The sequence below is a fragment of the Mirounga leonina genome, unplaced genomic scaffold, assembly GCF_011800145.1.
Source record: "Mirounga leonina isolate KUSES-001 unplaced genomic scaffold, KU_Mleo_1.0 Mir_114, whole genome shotgun sequence".
NCBI classification, from domain to species: domain Eukaryota; kingdom Metazoa; phylum Chordata; class Mammalia; order Carnivora; family Phocidae; genus Mirounga; species Mirounga leonina.
In genome coordinates, this window is record NW_023270265.1 from 34886373 (window position 1) to 34911677 (window position 25305).

Genomic DNA, 25305 nt, shown 5'->3' on the forward strand with positions numbered 1-25305 from the left:
CTTGTAGCTACAAAGGGAAAGGGATAGATCTACTTTAAGCAAGGGTGCATCACCAAGTAATGGAACAAACCGTCACAACGGGCCACCTCTCCTGAGAAATGGAAAATACACGATGCCACTTACGTGGTATTCTTGATAAAATATTTTAACCTGAACCTAGTAATGAGAAAATGATACAGATACAAATACAGAATACAGAATAGAAATTCTGCAAAGCCTAGAGTCTTCAAAAATGTCAATGTTATAAATGACAAAAAAAAAAAAGAAAAGATGTGGAAACTATTGTAGGATAAAGCAGACTAAGGAAAATAAAAAATGCAATGCATATAATGTGTATCTTAGATTTAAACAAAAAAGCAAATATAAAAGACATTATCTAGACAATTGGCAAAATTCACATATGAAGAGAAAATAATACTATATTATGGTATCAGTGTTAAATTTCTTGTGTGTCTTAATGATATTGTGGTTATAGAGAAAAACATCCTTGTTCTTTGGGAGTGCTTGGTGTTAGGGAGGAGCTGTTATGGTGCCTTAACTAGTTCAGCAAAAACAAATGAACAAAAAAGTAGCTATCTGGATCCTGGAAGCTTAATTTGAGACACACATTTATAAAAACTGGGGCTGTGATGATCTTCATGACACACCCTTAAAAACCAAAATCTGAATGGTTGAGAGTAGGGAGGTTATAGGGACACTCGATTATCATAAAAATCACCCTTGATGAAGTTGTTTTTTTTTTTTTAAAGATTTTATTTATTTGACAGAGAAAGACAGCAAGAAGAGAGAATACCAGCAGGGTAAGCGAGGCTGGATCCCAGGACCCTGGGATCATGACCTGAGCCAAAGGCAGACGCCTAACCGACTGAGCCACCCAGGCACCCTGATGAAGTTGTTATTGAACAGCCAGCAATAGAGAGGCTGTAAAGACTAGAACATGAGGAAAGAATGCCATCTTATTTATTTCATTTTATTTATTTTCATTTTTTAAAAAATTTATTCCTTTATTTGAGAGAGAGAGAGAACACGAGGGGAGGTAGGGGCAGAAGGAGGGAAAGAAGCAGACTCCCCTCTGAGCAGAGAGCCCAATGCGGGCAGGCTCCATCTCACACCCCTGAGATCATGACTTCAGCAGAAATCAAGAATTGGCCGCTCAACTGACTGAGCCACCCAGGTGCCCCAATTTATTTTATTTTTTTTTTAAGAATGTGGTCTTATTATCTGTGCCGTAGACCATGGAAGATTTCTTTTTTTCTTTTAAGATTTATTTATTTATTTATTTTAGAGAAGGAGAGAACAAGCACATGCGTGTGCAAGCCAGGGGAGGGGCAGAGGGAGAGGGAGAGGGAGAGAGAATCCTCAAGCTGACTCCCTGCTGAGAGAGGAGCCTGGTGTGGGGCTGGATCCAAGACCTTGAGACCATGACCTCAGCTGAAACCAAGAGCCGGCTGCTTAACCAACTGAGCCACCCAGGTGCCCTGCCACTTTTTTTTTTTTTTAACTTTTTAAAGAAAATTGAAAGGTATAACAGATGCAGAAGGAGACACAAATCACAAATGTATAGCTTGTTGAATTTCTATGATATATCCAGATAAGAAACAGAACAATCCAACAGCTCAGAAGCCTCTCTAGGGCTAAGACTCAAAATGGTTTGAGGATCACCCAGTGGATGCTTTCCCCCCCACCGTTCAGTTGGCATATTTATTTAATTTTTTTCAGCAAACATGTTTTGAATACTTTCCTCTGTGTCAAACACCCTAAAATGCATGTTGCATTCCATATCATGGTATTTATTCTCAGTATGTACCTGCCATAACAGAAGCTGTTTGTATATTAATATCCTTTTCAGTTAAAGAATAGATGTTTGTCAGGCTTTCACAGTCCAGCTTTCACTCATTCTTGGCACCCTTAGACTTTCCATTAAGGGGATCACAGACGCTCAACTTCCTCCCTTCCCTCCCTCCCTCCCTTCCTTCCTTCCTTCCTTCCTTCCTTCCTTCCTTCCTTCCTTCCTTCCTTCCTTCCTTTCTTCCCTCCTCTTTTCTCTTTCATCCTCTCTCTGTGTCTCTCTTCCTTTCTTTCACTTCTACGCCCAACGTGTGGCTTGAACTCACCACCCTGAGATCAAGAGTGGCATGCTCATCTGACAGCACCAACCAGGCACCCCCCAGACTCCCTAATTTTCAACATGCATGCTTCAGGTGGCATTCACGTTACATCTGGTACCAGATGTGAGCGTGTGCCTCTGGCTCGGCTAATGAGAGTGTCCCATTTTCTGGCCATAGATGGGTTCGTGAATAGGAACATGATCCAGTCAGAGCCAAAGAGATGTAATAAAGATTTTGTTAGGATCATTGGGTGAGGCACACTCACTTTTCTATTAGACGTGAATGGCGTGGGTGGGAGTGGCATGGGGATGTGGACGTGGAAATGCCGAGAACCATTTTGCTGCTTCTGAAGGGTTACCCCAGCTTCAGGATTTCTGTGGGGTTGACTGAGGTCTCTCCTGAGACTTGATCACAGTCCACTTCTCTTTCTGCCCAACCATGCTTCCTTCTCTTTGCTCCCACAAGGATTGATCCCCTAAGCAGGAAACCTGCTGTGCCCCATCTCTGCCTCCGAGGCTGTTTTCTGGGGAACCTAACTTTGGCAGACATGGTGCTAAACACTTCCATAAATTATCCATTCTGCGGATGAGTTCTGAAGGCATACTATGTGTCATACACCCAACATTGTGACTCTCACGACAGCCTGTGAACCTATGAACCTCACTGTGAGGAAATTGAAATACAGAGTAGTTGGGTAAATCATCCAGGGCCACACTGCTAGTAACACATAGAGTCAGGATTTGAACTAGGGTCTGTGTGATTCTAAAGCCAATGTCCCTAATGCTACTGCACAGACGAACCAATAGTGGAACTAAAAACCACCCCAAATTTCCAGATCTTCGGAGCCAGCATCTTTGTGCAGAATCCTCCCCGGCCTCCTATTATCACTTGGTCCAAACACCTTGCCTTCCTTGGTGGCCCTGCAATTGGACTTGAGCTCAGCCCTCAGAGGCTCCTCAGGCTGTGCATTCCTTCCTCTGGTTTTCTGGGCTCTCAGATCAAGGGAACGAAATCCCTCAGCTCCCCCCTTTCCCCCAGTCCCTGTCCTCCCTGTATTACTTTACTCTGGTTGCTGTAACAAAGCACCACCAACTAGCTGGCGTAAGACAGCGGAAATGTATTCCCAGGGTGGTGGAGGCCAGAAGTCAGAAATCCAGGTGTGGGCAGGGCCGTCTGAGACGCGGGGTAGAACCCCTGTTAGCTTCTGGGGCTGACTGCCAGTGCTCGGTGCTCCTGGACTTGCAGCGGCTGTCATGTGGCCTCCTCCCTGGGTATCTGTGTCTAAAGGGCTCTCTTCTCGTAAGACACCAGTCATACAGGATTAGGGCCCACCTAATGACCGTATCTTAACTTGATTATACCTGCAAAAGCCCTATTCCCAAAGAAAGTCACATTCACGCGTGCCAGGGGTTAGGGCTTCAACAGATCTTTTTGGGGGACACAATTCAACCCATCACACCCCCTTAGACATTTCAGGCATGTGTATTTACTCTTCTCCAGGGAGAGGGGAGCAGACTGAAGCAGACATGTGTTGAAAACCCCATCCCTCCCCTATCCTAACAGCACTTCTTTGGGATTTTTTAAGTCATCAGAAGTCAAGTTCCTCAGTGAGATGTTCCAAGGAGCAGGCAACCCCCCAGGAATCCCCCATCCCCAACAAACCCCCCACCTCCAAAGACCAAACCCAACCATAGCCCTCACCCTCTGCACTCTCAGGTGCCCTATTCTCACTGGATTCGGATTTTCTGAGCTGCCTGGTGTAGTGTGACCAAGCAGGTCGTCGTTACAGGTGACTCTGGGCCAGCCTTGTGCGCAGCCTCACAATGAAAAGAAGGAAACATTTGTTATCTCCATCTCATCGCTAGGACAAATGAGGATGGGGAGCTGTTGAAGCAAACCCAAGGGCCCGAGACTGGCGAAGGGGCAGAACCAGGACCCAAGCCGAGGCCTGGGAGTCTCTTACCCACAGTGTTTTCTTCTGACAATGCTCCCTTTCCCCCGCTCACCTTCCAGATGGTTCCTGCAAGTCTATCCTTTCACCCTGGGGTCTTACATGCAGGAGGTGACTGACATCCTGACTCAGAGCACCTCCCCCTTTCAAGAGAAGACTGTATATTATGATCACTGATTCCCCAATGTAATCATTCCATTAAAAACAGCCAATAACAGGGGCACCTGGGTGGCTCAGTCAGTTAAGCGTCTGACTCTTGGTTTTGGCTTAGATCATGATCTCAGGGCCATGATCTCAGGGTCATGAAATCTAGCCCCCTCCCCCCAGTCCACGTCTACCCCACTCGGTGGGGAGTCTGCTTGAAAAATTCTCTCCCTTTGCCCCTCCTCCCACTCACGCTGGAGCTCTCACTCTATAATAAATACATAAATCTTAAAAAAAATCCTATTAAAAAAACAGCCAACAACATCTTGTCGAGCCCCATTCATATGACAGATGACACTGGCCTATGTGTTTTACATTAAAAAAATTCAGCTTTATTGAGGTGTAATTGACATATAAAGTTGTAAGACATTTAAAAGTGTACATCATGGTGATTTGTTGTACTTATACATTGTGAAAGTGTTCTACCCTCTGGTTATAATAACCGCATCCATCAGCTCACATATTTCGTTATCAACTATTGTCACCATGTTTTACATTAGATCCCCAGATCTGTTCATCTTTTCTTTTCTTTTTCTTTTTTTTTATTAGTTTCAATATTAAGGTTTATTTTTTTTTCCAGAGTGAGATTAAGTAACAATTTAAATAATTATCTGTATGTATAAATGAACATCCATTCAGATAAAACATTACTGCTTAAAAGAGGCTACCTAAGAAATATTTTGTATGTAATAAATATATTTTTTGAGAGCAGAAAAGGTATTTTTAACCAATAAATAAATTACATTCAAGAAAACAAGATGTCTATATCTGAAGTATGATATTCCTTAAATGTTTTTCTTCATATAGCACCCAAACTTCCCAAATGTCTAGAAAGTATCTCCCAAAATATAACTCATACCTTAAGTCATAAAAATAAAGACCAAGAAAAAATCAATTTAAGACAAAATGTACAGTTTATATTCTTAATTCCCCATTCAATAAAATATCAATTGCCAATTTATTAAAAGTAAATGAACTGTATATATGCAATCTGTTAATGCTGAAAATCTGAAATATAATATTTTTAAAAGTCACTCTTTCTCAAAGTACTTAAAATATTGCATCTCTGGTGGCAAACCTGAAAACTATCAAGCATTTTATTTCCCTAGTTTTCATTCTTCCACTCCCATCTCTATTCCTTTATCCTTTAACAGCCATCCATTGTTTTTTGTTTATTTTTTTGTTTTTGGTAAATATACTTACATCCCAAACACAAAACACTGACAATACTCCTTGGTAAACAAGGAAATCCCAGAACAGTCCAAGCCTACAGCTTTGCTCCCAAAGTGTGGCACAGGCTAAATGACAGGGGAAAAAAAACAATCAATGGCCCTTATTGATGCAGTCAGAATGCTCCTGAGAGTCCACAACTGTTTGAGAATTTGCTGATGTAATCTTGAAGACAGTATCAACATATTTTGCAGACAAATATCAGAGAATAAGTCTTTGATTGATAATTTTTCTATTTATTTCTGCCAAGGCGACTGAGAACACGAAAGCCTTTTCATCAGAGAGGTTAGCATAGATGTCAATTTCCTTTTCCTGTTTCTCTCTTTCTTCCTCATGTTTTTTGGCAGATGCAGTTTTAGGTCTTCCTCTTCCTCGTCTGATAGGATCTGAATGGCTGTTACTTCGAGACCTCTTTCTGTTTTCTAAATCCTTATTTACTGTAGAATTTATCTTCTCTCGCCTAACTCTCTCTGTTCGCCTTCTCTTGGCCTCATGCTTGTTTTCTGTAGAAGGTGGTGATTTCTCTGGGTGTTTTGCATTTAAAAGTTTTCTGCTAATAAATATATAACCACAAGGACACGATTTACATGCAACAGGAACCTGTTGGTCGCACTCGGGGCACGATTTGGTGGCCATCTTCACTTTCTTGGCTCGAGTTGCAGACATGCTCATCTACAGCAGCAGCGGCGATGGCGGCGACGGTGGCAGGGGCGGCTCCTCCCCTCGTACCTCAGCGGCCCCTCTTTTCTTTTTTTTTGATGTAAACTCTATGCCCATCATGGGGCTGGAACTCATGACCACAAGACCAAGAGTTGCATGCTCTACCCACTGAGCCAGCCAGGCGCCCCAAGACCTATTCATGTTATAGCTGAAAGTGTAAACCCTTTTAACCAACCTCTTAAGTGTTTTGTTTTTTTTCTTAAGATGGTTTACCTTTTGGGCGCCTGGGTGGTTCAGTCAGTTAAGCATCTGCCTTCAACTCCAGTCATGATCCCAGGGTCCTGGGATCGAGCCCTGCATTGGGCTCCTTGCTTGGTGGGGAGCCTGCCTCTCTCTCTCCTGCTACCCCTGCTTGTGCTCTCTCTCTCTCTGTCATATAAGTAAATAAAATCCTAAAGTAAACTTTTTTTATTAAAGATTTTATTTACTTATCTGAGAGAGAGTGAGGGAGAAAGAGAGAGCACGAGAAGGGGGAGGGTCAGAGGGAGAAGCAGACTCCCCGCTGAGTGGGGAGCCCGATCAGGGCTCAATCCTGGGACCCTGGGATCATGACCTGAGCTGAAGGGAGATGTTTAACGAACCAACTGAGCCACCAGGCACCCCCTAAGTGCTTTATATTTAATCCACACAGTAACCTTACCAAGTGGGCACTATTATTCCCATTTTTCAGATGGAAACACCGAGGCTCAGAGAGGTAAAGTAACTTGCCTAAAGTCATGCCACTAACAGATCATAGGTCCGGGTTTCTAATCCAGCTCTTCTGACTCCGGAGTCTCTATCGAGAGGGGCTAGGCAAAGTCCCCTGCCTGGGGTAGCCCTGGGATGACCAAAGGTGCCACATCAAGGAGTGGCACCTGTCCAGCCCACCAGCTCCAGGCCAGCTGCATGGGTGCCCACTCAGTGAGGTCAGCACATCACAGGCTCTCACTGTTCCTGGCATGCAAAGGCCTCCGGTATTGCCTTCCATAACAGTCACCTGATCCCTGAGCTGGTGGGCAAACAGCCTGAGATGTTTATTCCCTGATGACCAACTGGTCTGACAGACAGACAGCCCCGGTGATAAGAGAAGACAGAGGAGATGATTGGGGGGAGGGGCTGGATGAAGGAATCCTCTGACTCTGAGAAGTGCTGTTTTGCTTGGCTGGGGCCGGGGGTCACACTACCGGCCTCTGAATGACAGTGACATTCCCCAGGGATTAAGCATGCTGTGTAGACGCTGGGTCTCCATGGGGGTTGCTGAGCCCCATGGAACTTAAATCATGCAATTAGCCACCAGCAAACATTTCTCCCACATTCATTTCATACCGGCATCATTTCCCATCCCTCCTCCAAAAAAATTCAGCTGCAACTTGTTTTATAACAGCCCTTATTGTACCCAGCTGCGTTGCTTTCTCTTGGAAATAGCAAAGGAGATCGAGCCATTTTCTGGATCCTTCAAAGCATAGCTCAAAATTCTTCTCCAGGAAGCCATGCCCAGGTAACCCTGCCCTACCCTGCTCTGAGCCCCCTGGGATTCTGAACTCAATCCACAGTGTTGCTTTGTGGCCAGTTACTGAACAAGTGGTGAAGGCAGATGAGCTTGGGGCAGCGATGCTTTTAGGGGAGACGAAGATGCTGATGTCACTCCTGGTTTGGGACAACTGCATTTCTGTTTAGGGATGATAGATACACCTCGTGGTCCAGAACTTGGATTTTCTGACTCCCAGTCACCTGCTACATGGATTATAACACAACACCTGTGCAGCTCATTAGAAGACAAGGGACCGAGATGGTAAATCACCACCATCAAGATGGAGGCTAAGCCTTTCCTCGCAGCCAATGAGGGACATGCTCTGTGAGTTGTTAGGCAGAAAAGAACCTCCTGGGTCATGTCCTCACTTTTCCTCAGCTAAAGTTCCCTGACTGTCTCCTTCAAATTCAAATGTGAATCCAGTTCCATGAGTAACCATATTATTTTTAAACAGCATCCTTCAGCCACTGCCTCTCCTGGGTTTTCAGAGAGGTAATCCTTCGTGAAACCAGCACAGGATTTTATTTTATGATTGTTGGAAAACATGTATAGGGATTCCAAGGAATTCCTGTAAATTCAAGTAAAAGATTATGCTGTGGCTCTGAGAGAAGCGCCGGCATAGAGATAGAGCTCAGGGGGGTGGGGGTGGGGGTGGGGGTGGGGTGGGGATGGAAAAGAGGAGTTGGGTCCTGTGGAGAGAGAGACCGAAGAGAGAGCTATTAGAGACAGATATTGGAGATATCCAGCCAGGATTTAGTAGAGGAGCATCTGGTCTCAAAAGCCCATTACACCAAGAAGCACCCATGCCACCACGTGGAGTAGTTAAAAGCTCCATCCCAGGAGGAATGAAGACCAGGATTAGATCTGCAGCCCTCCACTTAACAGCTGGCCAGGTGGCTGACCTTCTTTGAGCCTTAGTTTTCTTATCTGTAAAATGGGCGTAAAAACAACCACCTGGTAAGGAAGGTGGTTGTAAGGATTAAGTGAGAAATAGTGTGTGCTTAAGACAGCCTGGCATAGAATAATACTCAAAAAAAAAAAAAAAAGACAACAAAAAACCAAACGCAATAACTGTGATCATTAGCCCCCTGGGGCGCCTGGGTGTCTCAGTTGTTAGGTGTCTGCCTTCAGGCTCAGGTCGTGATCCCAGGGTCCTGGGATGGAGCCCCGCATCGGGCTCCCTGCTCCGCGGGAAGCCTGCTTCTCCTTCTCACACTCCCCTTGCTTGTGTTCCCTCTCTCGTGGTCTCTCTGTCAAATAAATAAATAAAATCTTTAAAAAAATAAAAAATAAAAAATAAAAATCCTATTAATGTACTAAGTGTTGTTAAGAATTACTAGTTGAAGAAATAAATAATTAGATTTTGTTTAGTTAATAAAAAATAGCACGTGTTCAGGGTAAAAAAAATTTCAAGCCATACATATGCTACAATAAAATTTTATTTCAAATATTCAAACAATATAAAAAATCACAAAAGGATAAAGTTCCTGCCCTGTCCCAATTTCCAGAGGTTATTACTGTTAATAATAAATTTCTTATATAGTTTTCTATAAATATTTTATGATCTTTGATTTTATATACATCAAATCATACTGTTGTGGAACTTAAATTTTCTCCTTAGTAACACATCTTGGAAATTTCTCCCGAGCAGTCCACATAGATTTGCCCCTGGTTTTTTAAGGTCTACATTGTATTCCCTTGTATGTAGGGACCACCCTTGATGTAGCCTGTCCCCCACTGCTTGGCACTATGGTTGTTTCCAGTTTTTGCTATTTTGAACAATGCCACAATAAACTCCTCTGTACCTGGGGCTTTGGTTGTTGCTACACATAAACCCATAGGATCCTGAGCCGGAATCAAGAGTCAGATACTTAACTGACTGAGCCACCCAGGTGCCCCTATGCAATTTTAATGGATGGTACCAACTCACCTCCAAAGGGGTTGTAGCAACTGACATTTTGACCCATAGTGTATGAGAATGTCTGTGTTCTGCAGATTCACCAGCTCTGAGTGAAAATGATCACACTTTACAATCTAGTAAGTAAACTGTTATTAAAAAATAACAGTAATAATAGACATCTATGGAGTAGCAGTACATATTAAGTGATCTTATCTGCAAAGATGAATGTTTACAATCACCACGGAGAAGTGGGCTAGTTCCCCTTTGAACAGAGGACAGGGAGGTTGCAGGGACTTGGACCAGGGTCTGAAGATTTGCTCCACTGTTTATTACCCCAGTGACCTTGGCCACAGGTTCATCAAGATTCTCTGTCTACAAAAGGGTGATATTAAATGAGATAAAGCATGAAAAACCTCCTAGAACTAGTGTCTGGAGCCCAGTAAACATTGATTACTATTAGGAAGCAAGCCAGAGTGCTAGAGTCCCTGGCAGGTTTGAGAAGGATCCGACTCATAACAGAGACCTGGGTTCTATTTCCCTCACCTGACTACTACCTTGCCACCCTGCTTAATTTCTTTGAATTTTCTTGCCTGTAAGATGTCAATTTGGATCCTTCCCATTCATTTGCTGCTCTGGAGAAATGTGAGTGGGGAGTTGAGCCACCACGCAGGTGGCAATTTACACGGACTGGCAGAGACAGGCAGCATCACGGCAAAAGAAGGCGGGTGGAATCTCCGCTCCACATCTGTCACTGAGGCAGCAGAGAGAAGTCTGGGGCCAGATCCACCTACCTGCAGTCCTGCTTCTGCCCCTTAGAAGCCAGATGAGCTGGGGCAAGTTCTTGCAGCCATCAGAGCCTCAGTTTTCTCCATTCTAAAACATGGATAACAGTAACTACCTCACGCGTTATGGTGGGTATGAAGTACGAGTCTATGAAAGCACTTAGCAGCTGACCCCTGTTAAATGTTCAATATATTCATAGAGAGCAAAAAGTCTCACTGTCTGATCCTAGCTTCCTGGCAGATCAGGAGGGACAGGATGCTTCCGCAGAGTGGAACAAAGAGAAATGTTAGCAGCCTTCATCTCCCAGTCACGCTCTCCATTTGTCAAGGTGACTCACACAGTCCTTTTTTCACTTTGGTAACTGTGAACGCGCCCTGGCGTGGTGGTGGGGGTGGTGAGGGCACAGGGCAGACAAAAGCAAGACTGGTAGGGTTTCTTAAATGGCTGTAACTCCAGCTGGGGATCTCTTTCATTCTTCCAGGAAAGAAGTGAGAAAACGTAGATTAAAAAATATTTTTCATCAGAACTGCTTAATACACTTAAATGTTTGATTTGCAAAGTGGAAATGCTCATTCGCTGCTATCCTGGACAACATTGTGTGGGGATTGGAGGTAGAACATGAACAAGCTTTGGGTTTTGCTACAGTGTTTCCCTCTTGGTTTGCATCTGCTTCGATTCAAATTTCCGATACGATATAACATATAAATTGCAAATATTAGGCTCTAAATGGGATTTCTGAAAAACACCTTGTGAATTATTAATTAAAATTTTTTTATTTTGAAAATTTCAAATTTACAGAAAGGATGCAAAGAAAAGCCCAATGAATACTTAGATGTATCCACTGTTATTATTTTGTCACATAGGCTAATACATTATTTTTGAGATGTAGAGAGCTGCATTCATATAATATGGTCTCTCTCTCTCTTTTTGCCAATAAAAGAGTTATAGGCATGGATATAGTTATATCAATAGTATGACTCCTAGACACTCAGCTTCCTTAAGTTTGAGATCTGTTTTTCTATATGGCTGTAAGGTTGGAATGTAAGGGATCATGTTTGTAATAACCGCTGGATTGATACTTCCTGCACCAAATATGCAAGATACATGACCCCTAAGCCCGACTGTGCAAGCCAGGTCTCATCACTCCCAATTTACATATTTGGTAACTGACACTCAGATGTTGAATCACTCCTAGTGATTTGTCTTTTTGACTACACATCCCTTTTGGGGGATTCTCAGAAGGACATTTTAATGACAGCATATGGAAAGTTTTAACTTGAGTTTCTGGTAGAATTGCAATGTTAACTTCAGGTAATTCCTTCCACTAAGGTGGGGTTGGGGAGGGGGGCAGTGGAAGGTGGAGTTTTATGGAAACCATAGTCAGGACTTTAGTGATAGAAACCAGAAACAATAGGCGCGCCTGGGTGGCTCTGTTGGTTAACTGAGGTCGTGATCCCAGGGTCCTGGGAGGGAGCCTGGCATCAGCTCCCTGCTCAATGGGGAGTCTGCCTCTCCCTCTCCATCTGCCTCTCCCCCTCCCCTCATGCTTGCTTTCTCTCAAATAAATAAATAATATCTTAAAAAAAGAAAAAAAGAAAGAAACCAGAGATAATGACCTAATCCCTCAGCCTCAGAAGACTCTTTTTGGGATGGCCTCTTACTAGCCATGCACTGTGGGACAAATCGCCCTGACGCCTCCTCATTTGTGAAATGGAGACAGGAATCAATACCTCGTTACCTGAGTTTTTGGTGAGACTCAACTTTTATGAATTTTGACGATATTTATTAATACAAGGAATTGGCATATCATTTTATTTGTAGGAGAAGGAGGGAGAGAGAAAGGAAGGAAGGATAGGACATTTTTATCTGTAGGAGAGAGAGGGAAGGAGGAGTAAAGATCTAGGTAGGATGGCAGAAATCAAGGGAAGCTTAGTTTCCTGAGCCTGGAGGGGGAGTTGACAGAAACTCACAGTCTGGGGAGAGAAGAAAGCATCTTTCAGGGAGTTCCGTTAGTTGCCATGTTCCAGAGAACCCATCCCCAGAATGTTCCTTCATGTGGCTGAGGGAGGAGGAGGCGTGGGCTTTTGAGACCCCGGCAAACTTCTTTCCAGACCACGGGGCACCCTGGCCTGCGCTCTGGCTTCCAAGGTACCCAAAGGACGCTTTTTCCTTGTTTCCCCGGGGCGGCCAATGTCAGGATTTAGAAAGCTAGTGCGCCCAACGCACGGTAAGGATCTTCTGGATAACCACTCTCCGTGAGCTTTGCCCAGCTCCTAGATGTTTCTGCGCCACCAGGTGCCTCCCCAGACCTCGGGCCAGAACATTAGGCTGCACCTTGAAGGGTAGCTCCTCAACGCAAGATGCCTGCGTCCACGCGGCGGGCCGGGGTGTGCAGGTGAACTGGCGCGCACCGGCGCTCCGACAGCGAACCGAACTGCAGAAGCGGTGACGGCGGCGGCGCGAGGTAGGCGAACTCTCTCCTTTTCATCCTTTATGTGTCCACTAAGATCTCGCCAATAAATAACAAGAATAAAACGTCTGCTTGGTTTTGTCTTTGCGCTCCCGGGATCGTAGCGGGTCTTTTAGAGAAGAGAGAAAAATGAAGAGAAACCACGGCGGCCCCACCGGCTACTTCTGGAGACCCCTGAAATCAGCAGCTGGAACTGCCAATTTGGAGAGCCCTCCGGCCTGGTCATCTAAGACCCGGGGTAACAGGTCCCCCCGAGCTGGGGGAGGGTCCGGGCTTTTCCCCCCCGCCGGGTCGGGCCCTTCAGCCAAGAGTGGCGCTGGCCAGGCTCCAGACGCGGGAAGGTGCCAAGTCCCGCTCACTTCGCATCGGGGATGCGCGCGGACGGCCCGGGCGCGCTCTGTCCGCCCCTCTCGGCAGTAGGGCGCGGTGTGGCGCGCGCGGTCCCCGGGGACAAGCCCGAGGCCGCCAGGCTCGGCGGAGAGGCGAGAGCCCCGCGGGCGGCCGCCGGCCGGTGTGCGTCTCGCCGCCCCACGCAGTTGTGCTGCGCTGCGGGGAGCCGGGCCGGGGACCCTGAGCGCGCACGGCGCCGGATGCCGTGCGCCAAGCTGCCTCTTCGCTCGCGGCGCTCGGGGTCGGCGGGCAGAGCTCCTCGGACCACCCCGGCGCCGAGCAGCCCCCGCGGGCCCCCGCGGCTCCCGCCGGACGGGAGACGCCCCCCGGCCCCCGCCCCCGCGTGGCCCGGCTGCGCCGGCGGGAGCGGCTGGAGGAGGAGGAGGAGGCGGCGCCGCCGGGACTGCCTCCTCCCCGCCCCTCGCGTCTCCTCCCCGCGCCACCGGGAAGGACGAGGGGACTGGGCACGGGGACCCCGGCCAGTGAGCGCCCGTGCCCCGGGGCCGCCCTTTGCGCGCGCTCTCTCGCCTCGAGCCTGGGGCCGGTGTCGGCTCACATGGTGTTGGCCGCAGCCATGAGCCAGGACGCGGATCCCAGCGGCCCCGAGCAACCGGACAGAGATGCCCGCAGCGTGCCGGCTGCTCCGGCGCCCCCCGCGCCCCCCGCGCCCCCCGCGCCCCCAGGCCCGAGAGGGATGCAGCCGCCGCCGCCGCCGCCCCCAGCCGGCCTACCGCAGATCATCCAAAAGTAAGAGGACGGAAAGCGGAGAGGGGACCCCGGGTGGGCTTGGGGGACACGCCCCGGCGCCCCGCTCCGTGCCTTCATCTCTCGCGTCGCTGCTGAGCTCCGCGCGGCCGCCTTGCGTTTGAAGTTTTCTTGTCCTCTCTCGGCAGAGTCGGTGTCATTCTGGCTGTTCGTGAGGTTGGGGACAGGGAAGCCAGGTTATTTGGGGAAAATAATTTTGTTTTTCTTATCCCCTTTCTCTTCAGGGACGTTACTGGATATTTTGAGCTACAGTAGCTCAAACTGGGGGAAAAAGGCCCAGAGAGTATGGTTCATCTTTCCGGTCCCGGAGGCCGCAGGAATGTATGGAGAGCCGGGTGTGAGTGGGTGCGCGCCCGTGAGGGTGTGTAAGGAAAAGACCACCACGGGCAGCCGCCCTTCATGGTGGCCCTGGAGTAGCCAGCCCGTGGCAATGGGTGGAAAGGATGGTGGGGGTTTGTAAACAGCACATTTTGCTTTGCTGCGAAAGAAGTGTCTGTGCTTTTCAAGGAGGCCCTTGCGGGGAAGAGTTCTCAGCCGCGCCACCGTCGTGCGTGAATGTTACCATCTTGATTCTGGTGCTGTGCGAATCTCCCGAGCTGGCCTTCCCAACGCCTGAGTACGTCGGGATGGTCAACAGGCTCTGAGAAGGGCTTTCAGCCCATTTTGAGGGGCGTAACAGTAAAACAGGGATGTTTTGTTGGTTCTTTGGAGATTTTGTTTGATAGTTTAAGGCCTAGAATGTTGGTTTGTTTGAAGGATCTTTATTCTCCTGAAGGCTTCCCTCAGCTTGTACTGAAGTCAAAACCGGTTTAAGAAAGTGTAGGAAAGTCTGAATGATGAATGCTTGGGTGAAACTGATGGTGCTGGAGAAAAGCACTAAGTACAGAAAATCAACCGTGTGGGGTGGGGGGGCAGCGCTGCTGTATGGATGCTTTCTTTGAGTTACATAAATGTTTGAAAATGCAGTAAGAGGAATAACCAGTGATGGGTTGTAAGTGGAAGTAAATGGCACTTAAATACTGTTTTAAAGACTGACTTTAGAAAGAATAGTGAAAATTCAAGTTTGACATAAAAAAACGCCGGCATATTTCTGAACAAAATGGTTCCCCTTTTTTGACTAGTGGACTGCTAAAGTTTCCATTTGTGACAACTTTCTGCTTTAATTCGATTTTATCTGACTTTCAACTACTAACAAGTTGCTAACTACTTGAACATGGAAATAATTTAGATTATTTTGTTCCTGTTGTTTTGCAAATTATTTAAGCTAAGATTTAACTAAATATGGACAGTTTAAGTACATCATTACTTAAAATGTATCTTTAGTTCTTGATATAAATATAAACTAACAGAGAAAAATATATTTAAAACCTAAAGTTTCTTTACTTAAAAAAACCCCAACTAATTGACCAATTACTAATTGGAAAACATCTAACGTGCTACTGGGCCAGTGTTTTGTGGCTTGAGATTAGGCTACCCATTAAATTTATTGAGTTTGCTTTGGTACTGTAATCACCATGCATTTTCCTGTCATTTCCTATTAGGAAAAAGCTAGGAATTTTATGTTCACAGAAATATCTTTGTAGATAGGGGTCTGATTTACCCTGTTAGCCCCATTTTGAAAATTCTATCTCTGGGATATCTTACTTTAGTAGATAAGAGCTTTTCAAAGATGTCCCCTTCTGTCAGTGGCCCAGAATGGAGACTTCAAGAAGCGCCTGATGGCTCTGCCTCGTTTTGCATTGGTGAGAGATCAGTGTTCAGAGGCCAGGTTGAAGGCCAGTGAATGTGCCCATGGAATTGGATGTTTGTGCACTTATGTTTCTTTCTTTTTTTTTTTTAAGATTTTATTTATTCATTTGAGACACAGAGATACAGAGAGAGAGAGAGAGCATGAGCAGGGAGAGAGGCAGAGGGAGAGGGAGAAGCAGGCTCCCCGCTGAGCCAGGAGCCCAATGCGGGGCTCGATCCTAGGACCCTGGGATCATGACCTGAGCCGAAGGCAGACGCTCAACCATCTGAGCCACCCAGGCGCCCCCATGTGCACTTATGTTTCAAAAACGTTCTTTATGAGGATGATTTGGGGTTTGGTCCCCTCAGAACCCACTGAAATTACGCTGGAACCAGGCATAACATGGCAAATGTTTTGCAGGTCCATCTTCAATGCGCTGAAACTTGAGCAGGTTATTTTGAAACTACATTTGCATAATTTAATCTGAGCAACCATTTTTAATGTAGTTATAAGGTGCTGTTTGCATCAGCCATCTTTGAGAAAACCTAGTGGGGAGATTGCCCTCAGCTGCAGAATCAATTGCCCACATTTTGATTGAGAATTTTGTGAGCTAGAGCTTTGGATAAAATTCTTCTCGGATTCTTTGGATAAAGTTAATATGTGGATCACATATTAAATACATTTTATTGGGGAACCTTTGTTTATTCTAGCTATTTTAATGAGGTCATTATGTAATTCGTAAGAGAAGTTTTGAACTCTTTCAAAATGATGAAGATATCAATCTTTTTCATGTGCATAGTGTAAAAGGATTACGAGAATTGTTTTCACTTCTTAATGTCCTTGTTAATGGTTTTAATTTATATCGGCTTGCATTTTGGATAAAGTCAAGGACTATGAGAATAGTCATGATCATAATAAAAGCCTGTTCCTGTTAATGTGTGTCATATTTGGTCTTGGGAGAACTGCTGTATACTACATTTAAGTAGCTAAACACATGAAGTATGAGGATGAATAATGACACTGATTTTGATATTTGTTTTATAGATGCCAGTCTCTGTACTCAGGAAAAATGCATCAAAAGTTAATTTCGGTAGGGTACTTTTGTTCTACTCAGGTATACTTAATTTTCTTATTACTGTGTTCTTAGTTTCAGTAAAGAATTGCCCATGACCTTTCTGCTCATATCAACCCCTGACTCCTGGCCAATATTAGCATCACCTATAAAGATTATCAGCCATGTTTAGACATAGAACTAGTATTTTGTAAGGTCTTTGTTTTAAACTTGTCTTCTCTGAGTTGGCCAATGTGAAGGTATTATTGGGTCGGATGTAAAGCATTGTGTAAACCATGTGGGCAGTACAAAATATAAAATAATATAAATAAATATAAATAACTTAAGAGGAGATTTAGAATGAGCTTAGGAAATCAGAATAATTTGATGACTTAAAATATATATATTAGCAGAAGTAAAACAACATTGACTGATGTGTTTTGGTGAATGTTTTATAAGGACTTACCTCCTTAAACATTCACAATATTTTATTTCCAAAAGTATTTTGTTTTAATTTTGTGCTTTCAAATCAAACCTAATTCTTGATTCATGAGAAGTTATTTATTAACCTTGATGAACAGCAGAAATGAAAATTTAGGTTGTAAATTTTAAAACTTTCTTCCAAATGGAAATAGAGTCAGTCAATTCTGTGTGAAATATTGAAGTCAGTCGTCAGATGCAACTATAAAGTGTCACTACTCATGGTGAAAATTAACCAAACAAGCACACACACCTTTTGTGAAGCGAACACATAGGTTGTTTTCCTAAATTATTTGACTTGTGGCAAAGTATTACTATCTATTGCATGATATCAGATTGTGCATTTGAGTATAGGTGAGTTATTTTATTTCCTTTCCGGATTATTTTGATAAGCAATGAATAAAAATCAACTATAAAAATAGAAAACGTTTTGGTTTAGAATTGATATCAAGTGTCACCTGCACGTGTTCATGACTTAGGAGGATATAAATCCAACTTTGATTTCTTAAGGTTATAGTTTTCTGCATTGCGTAGGACTCGGGCTGACTGTTTTCAGAGCAAAGGCTCCCCTGATTCAGTATAGAAAATGTTACAAGTAGTTATTCTGCTTGCAGATAATTTTACAGACATTCTGCATTTGGAAGGAGCTCCATGTAACTCTCAGGGAACAACGTGGAGGCAAGCTGTGTAGGATGTCCAGGCACTTTGATGGGCATGCTGACAATTACATCCAGAATCGGGGAGGAAATAAGAATATTCCAAAAACGGACATTACCTCACACTCATGCTTGGTCCTTTTCTGGAAAGAGGATGGAATTTCTAACATCTGTGCCAGTTTCTAACATCAGTTTGAGTCCATTTTTAGGGAAAACAAGGATACACTTGTAGAAGGAATTTTGAAAATTTTGAACACAATCTTAAGCTGCATGTAGGACAAGTATTCAGCAGGAGAAAACATCTGAGAGGATTAAGTGTTTACCCAAAACAGGAAAGGAGAGAGAGTGGGTTCTTTCCTTAGCATTCTGAAAAGTTTCTTTGCTTCTCTAGAAAGGTATTTTTTTTTCTTAAAAAATTTTGCCTTAAAGTTTTTGTGATAAGTATTTTTAGATAGCAAGTATAGCCATCCAGTTATGAGTTTTTTTTTCAAATTGCCAAAGAGATCAGTATTATGAAATGTAGTACATTATTCCCATTAGTCATGGTAAATGGCTATACACATGGTGAACACAGAGCTCTTCTAATGCCAGTGCTGGGAGGGGGGGAAGGAAAAAAATTATCACCCATTTTATTCTTCTATCTACTTATTCTTTTGTTACCTCCTTAGCAGTTTGTCAGATTAATAATTTTAAAAGCCCAGATCTGTCTGTTGGAATGAATTCTGATCTCTTAAGATCTCTTTGCCTGTCCTTATGGTCACCAGGGGGAAAAACCCCACCAGGCTTGACTCGCAGTGAAATGAGCCCACATTTTCCAGTTTCTCTCTCTTTCTCTGATTTATTTTTCTTGTGGCTGCAGGTTTCTTGATTCCAGTTAAACTAATATTTCTTCCCTGCCCATAACAGCTAATCCTTAGGTAAACAAACCAGTATAGTTCAATTCACAGCACTGATAAACAAGAATCTAAAAAACGTTAGGAACTGGGGTCTGAGGGATAGAATTAAAATGGGCTGAACTGAACACGGAAGGCAAGAATGGAAGAAGCTTGAGAAAGTGGACTTAAAACTCCAGAGAGATACTGGGAGGCAGGGCACCCCTCTCCCTTCCTCCACCCTGGTCCCCCTGCCGGACAGAAGCTTGAAGGGGTCTCCTGTGTCACAAAATCCCACTTAATCTGATTTTTATTTCCTGCCACAGTAATTATCTTGTTTAGGATGGTCTAACTGATATGATCTTGTATATTTTAATAGGGAAGTTTGCTGTGGATCCACAGCTGGTGTGAGTGACTGGTAGCTGTATTTAGAATTAGTGCGTTGAAAAGTTTTGCAGAAAGTAAAGTGACCCGTATTCCAGAATCAGGGCAAAGACGGTAATTAGTGGTTTGTACAAGGGAGCAAATGACAATTCCCTTTCTGGTTAATGAAGCTGGCTGGATCTTGCCTGATATGTGTGATAGACTGGAAGCCTACTATTGCTTTTTCTCGCCAGTGGGAAGACTGGGAAATCCTAACTTTAATTAAAAAGGCCCATTTTTGAATCAGGAATGTGAATTTGGCTTCCAACACCACCTACGGGGTATTGGTGGTAGGCTGATATTTTGCCTGGCTCAATGGGTGGTCACTTTAAATTCCACCCAACTAAGGTTTCAGTCTTCAACACTTACAGGCAGCAAATTTGGGTACAAGTCAGCACTGTCCGCTGTTTGAGGAGGAGGTGGAAGGGAAGGCCACCCCCCCCCCCAGTATTTTGGACATAACACGTATTTCCATCTAATATGATAAAGTCTTTATAGTGGCAGAAGTTACAGCCAAGTTAATTGATCTTACTCTTTCCTACAGTTCCTGCTGGATTTTATAAATAAGTCCCCTGATGGTTTACAAGGCAACTTTTCCAACTCATTGACAGCACCTCTGTCGGGGAGATGGTACATATTCATGTGACTGTACTTTATGAGCAAAAGGAGCTGTTAAACAACCTGCATGAGGATGTGTTAATAACTTGCAGTTCAGTTTGGACAATAAATCTTTCCATGTGTTCAGAAACAAGAGGCTGGGGGTCATGCATGTGTTTAAGTGTGGTTGTCACCCCATGAAGATAGTCTTCATGCCACGTTTCCCTTCTTTAATGTGGGTATTTGCTTTAAGGGTGCACCAGGGCCCTTTGCTGCTGTCCTTTCTAGGCACCTGCTTTTTCCCCATCACGGTAATAACCCATCAGTTCTCAGGTGCCCCTTCCCACCCAAACCTGGAAACCTCCACTCATGGTGGGCTGGACATCTTAAAATACTTCTCCAATTTTGCAGCTTGTCTGTAGGTTGTCTCCCAAATATGTTTTTGGCTCTTATTAGATCTGCCTTTAAACCTGACCTCCAACATTACGAAGCTAAAGGAGTAGACAAGGTAATCTATACAGTATTTTAAAGAGGTTTTAATTCCGCTGAGTTACTTCCTTTAGTTTACTTTGAATTTGTTAGTGAATAAAATGATCTAGGATTTGCCTGGTGTAAAATGCACATCCTTGCTCTAAATTAATTATTGGGTCTCTGATGAAGAGGGTCAGAGCGGAAAAGAAAACCCTGGACTGGGAGCGAGTGCCCTGGACAAGCCCATTAACCTTCTTAATTCAGCCTCTCCAGGGATTGGAAATGATCAATGACAGTCTCTTCCAAGAATAAAATTATGTGACTCTCCAGGAATATTGCTGAATTATCATCAATGTGGAATGCTTCCCCTCTCCTATACCTCTGATACAGAATATATCCCGTATCAGTTACATTTAGCCATGGGTATAGTACATGCTTGTGAGACTGCTCACACATGAAAACAGCAATGATTATGAAAAGGAATTAAATGCTTCCTCTAACATTTGCAAAGCGTATTTGGATCAGTGTTACAATTTTAAGTCAGAGGGGCGCCTGGGTGGCTCAGTCGTCCAGCGTCTGCCTTCGGCTCAGGTCATGATCCCAGGGTCCTGGGATCGAGCCCCGCATCAGGCTCCCTGCTCCACGGGAAGCCTGCTTCTCCCTCTCCCACTCCCCCTGCTTGTGTTCCTGCTCTCGCTATCTCTCTCTCAGTCAAATAAATAAATAAATAAAATCTTTAAAAAAACTTTTTTTAAGTCAGAAAAGCAGAAATGTCAGTGAAAAGACCAACATTTTATGCTGTTTGCTGATCACTAGAAATTTTTAAAAAGAAAAACAATTATTTTGGAATGTTAATTACTTGGGAAGGTTGAAGTGACTACTCGAGTTTGCAAAAAGTGAATACTCGAGTTTGCAAGTAGAGTTTTCAATGCGGGAGGCAGATGCAGTTATTTTCATTTGTCTAAGTTGGACTGTATTCAGCACAGTTTGGTGGGACTGTGTTTGGCGATGGTATTGTTTTCAGAAGCACGAACCGTAAACAGGATGTGCGAGTGGCCTTTGGGGCCCCGGCTGCGCGGGCTTGGAGTCGGCAACCCTGTGGGCAGCCTGGGCGGCAGATACTCGCCCCGACCTTGCGGCCGAAAAAACACTTTGCGGAGAGATCATGGGTGTCCAAAAGCTGAGCCTCAGGTTTCTGTGTGGCCTCCTTGAAGAGACCAACGTTGTTTGCAGACCCTCCCACGGACTGGGTCTCCTCTGCACCCTGCGGACTCGCACTTGCAGCGTCATCCATAGACTGCCCTTATGGAGAGCCTTTATTTGGTGCCTGAAAAGATATTTTTTTAACCTTCTGCACAGAAAGGGAATGAGCTGTGTGGTTCAGTCTTGATTTGTAGACCTAGGGTAAATACATAATGAGGATGAACATAAGGATAGTTACTGCAGCATTGTCTAGAAGAGCAACAAATTAGAAACCATGTGAAAGTTTTCCAGTTGGGAAAATAAACTGTGTGCATGTAATTTCGTTATCTTGTATTTATTAATATGGAACATAAAATAATATGGAATATAGTATTGTTAACTAAACTAAAAATGACAAACAGCATGTACACGAGGAATCTCACAATTAAAAAAAATGTATGTGGATGTGTGTGTGGGAGCCCACAATTCCGGAAAAGCACCTAAAGAACAAATATAAAGATGCTAACAGTAGTTCTAATTCTAGGTGATTCAGTTATAGGGTTTTGGGTTTTTTTTTTATACTTTCTACTTTTTTTTTCAGTGAGTATGTATTAATTTTATAATCAGAGAAAATAAAACTTTCTGTTTTTAAAAAACAAAACTAGGAATAGACAATTCATATTGGCATTACACTATCTTTAAGACAGAACTGCCCTTTTGTGTCTTAGACTTTAGGCCTGGAAGGCATCTGAGGGCTGCTTTAGCCCAGCCTTCTGGTTTTTCTAGGGAAGGCAAGTGAGCATCAGAGAAGTCAAGTGATTTATTCAAGTTCACACAGCAAGGGTAGTGGTAGGTTGTAGGAATCCTCACCTCTCTGTCTATTGCATTTTCTGCTAGGCCTCCCTTTTGTGTGCCTGGAGTTGGGGAAGGAAGAAGTAGGGAACATTCATAAACTCTCCATTTATCAACTGGCTCAAGTCTGCTCAGATCCCCCCAAAGGGACTTGAATAACATCCTTAGGTATGTTATTGCCTCCCCATTACCCCCTGCCCGTAGGTTTTTCTGTAAGTGGCAGTAGACTGGCCTCTCCAGAGCATCTCATGCCCTGTTCCATCCGGCCAAACTAGCCGGGCATCACATTTTTTTTTTGTCCTTGAACTATTTGAAAGTAAGTTGCATAACTGTAGCTCTGTTATTTGAAGGAAATTAATCTTAAATAATTTTATCTAATGAGCACTAGATTTTTAACTTTTTCCATTTGTCAGAAAAATGTCTCCCAATAGCTCTTTTTAAAACCCCTGGCTCAGATTCACAAGTGCATTTGTTTATGATGTCTTTTTAAAATTAGCAACTGTACCCACCTTTTTCTGTTCTTCATGACGAAAGACTCCAGGCTAGTTGTCTTGTAGAACGAGCCATGATCTGGATATGTGTATTATTTCCTCATGACGAGATTTAGGTTAAGCATTTTGGCCAGGATCTGCAATGGGTGCTGTGTGTCCCTTAAGTTTGATCTGTTGGTTAATGAGGTCACCTCCAGACCTCCCCATTGTAACGGGACATTTTTCTCTTTGTGATTAGAGAATACTCAGAGTATGAGTAATGAGATACTGTGAAACGCTCTGAATATACTGTTTCCCAACAAACTTTCACCTCATGGATTTATCTTTTTTAAAAAATATATTTTATTTATCTTTTTAAGTAAGCTCTACGTCCAACGTGGGCTTGAACTCATGACCCCAAGATCAAGAATCGCGTGCTCTACAGACTGAGCCAGTCCAGTGCCCCTCATGGTTTTATTTTTTAATTTGACCATATTTTTAAGAAGTTCCTTCAATGAAATGTGGAACTGAAATGATAAATTAATATTACTTTAGAATGGATTAGTTCAGATATATAGTTTAAATCAGTTGGCCTTGCAAATACGAGTGCATTTTACCAGCCCCTGGATATTATTGGAGACTCTGGATTTTTCTAATCCTGACTTGCTAGGAACCTAACTGATGGGCCAGCCACTTCCCACTTAACCTCTGCGGCAGGCATTTTGTCACGGGCTGCAGTACTATTTAATGTCCATACAGAGGGAATACAAATCCCTTTTCGTGCCAATGGCATGAATGGGTGCTAATGTAATTTTTGCTAGCTCACACAACGTTTTAGGCATCCTCTTGAAGCTAAGTCAACTCTTTGCAGAAACCTTTTATCTTCCTTTTCAAAATCACTCTATGAAGCGGACTTTAAAAATGACTGATGACTTGCCCTGGAACCTAAACTGCGAGAGTCCTGGAGCTGGTCTGTGACTACTGGTTTGTTCATGCTTTTCAGATTTAAATTACATAGCTATTTTTGCCTCTTCCAGATTGGTACTCTTATTTTCATGCACAAAATATGTATGGGTGGGGAGAGTGGTGTGGAGTAGTGAAAAGAAACAAGAGCAAGCCTTCTCTATGTTCTAGAGTCAGCTTTGCCACCACTAACTAACACTGAGCTTCAGTGTTCTCATCTGTAAAAGGGAACAATAGAAAGTGAGTAACAACTAACATTCGTTGGGTGCTTCCTGGGTGCCACCTACTATTCTAAGCACCTTTTATATGCTAAATCCATTTAATCATTTAATTGGTCTATAATCCTGTGAGGAAAGTACTGTTATTTTCCTCATTTTACAAGTGAGGAAATCAAGTCAGAAACTTACCGGGACTCAACAAAACTACGAAAAATAATACTTACGAAACAACTGGTGGTATGAGGCTAGGTGAGAGAATGTTCTGTAAATTAAGATCATATCCTCCCTATGTAAATATCTGTGTCCTCAAAATAATTTCTAGAAAACCCATCATTGGGACACCTGGGTGGCTCAGTCGTTCAGCGTCTGCCTTCGGCTCAGGTCATGATCCCAGGGTCCTGGGATTGAGCCCCGCATCGGGCTCCCTGCTCGGCGGGAAGCCTGCTTCTCCCTCTCCCACTCCCCCTGCTTGTATTCCCTCTCTCGCTGGGTCTCTCTCTGTCAAATAAATAAATAAAATCTTAAAAAAAAAAAAAAGAAAACCCATCATTTACAAAGAAAATATTATAGAAAAAATTGCTGAAATAAATCTGAAGTAGGTCAAATTGAGTTTGAGTTAAACTAAACATTCCAGTCAGAAACATTCTTTCTTGTTTCTTTTTCCTTTTTTTCTTGTAGCTTTAAGTCTGCCTTTTGGTTTAAAGTGAAATCCATATCCCAATTTAAATTCCATTAGCAAATCAGGCTCTGGCATTTGATTTGCTGTCTTACTCTGCTTGTTATGCATGTTAGGCCAGACCTGAATTTGATGCTCACAGAGAGTATATAAACACTTATAATCCTCTCAGCATGTGCTAAAATCATAACAGAGACGATAGTTTGATTTACAAAGAGAGCGTCTGCCAAGTTCTACCACACCATTTTTAAACCAATTCAAAAAACCAGGATTCAGCAATGATTAAAGTATCCTAGGTTCCTATAAATAGCAAGAAGAATTCCTGACTTGAAACGTGGCAACATCAAGCTCCCTTAGTCTCCAGCAGACATATGGTGAATGATTTTAGCAGACTTGGTCACAGGTGTCCTTTTGCCTTAAGACACCATTGTGTGCAGAAACCAGACTTAATAGAGTCAGTGAGTTAGGAAAGGATTGTTTGCTTTTGACCTGTGAAAGGTTTTACAGTAAAGATCCTTTAAACAGTGAGTTTCTCAGTGTATTTCAGATAAAAATTTAATCAGTCTAAGAATTCAGAGGTCCAGTGGTAATTTTTAAAACACTTTTTTGTCTTTTTTTAATTTATAGAGGTATA

The 25305-nt window shown here is 43.7% G+C and overlaps 2 protein-coding genes across 2 annotated transcripts in view; one reads left to right on the forward strand and one right to left on the reverse strand.

The window, feature by feature from the left end:
• Positions 1-5298: 5298 nt before the first annotated feature.
• LOC118020891 (UPF0547 protein C16orf87-like) lies at positions 5299-6227 on the reverse strand. The gene has a single exon (XM_035020785.1). It carries the CDS (start codon positions 6163-6165, stop codon positions 5695-5697), a length of 471 nt encoding a protein of 156 aa, XP_034876676.1. The 5' UTR covers positions 6166-6227; the 3' UTR covers positions 5299-5694.
• A 7595-nt stretch (positions 6228-13822) lies between these two features.
• Positions 13823-25305, forward strand: part of RBM20 (RNA binding motif protein 20) — a 185231-nt gene continuing 173748 nt past the window's right edge. Inside the window, exon 1 of the mRNA XM_035028843.1 lies at positions 13823-14013. Coding sequence (XP_034884734.1) covers positions 13823-14013 — 191 coding nt within the window. The remainder of the gene's footprint in view (positions 14014-25305) is intronic.

Coding starts and splice junctions, on each gene's coding strand:
- LOC118020891 (XM_035020785.1), bottom strand. CDS start 6,165: ATGAGCATGTCTGCAACTCGAGCCAAGAAAGTGAAGATGGCCACCAAA.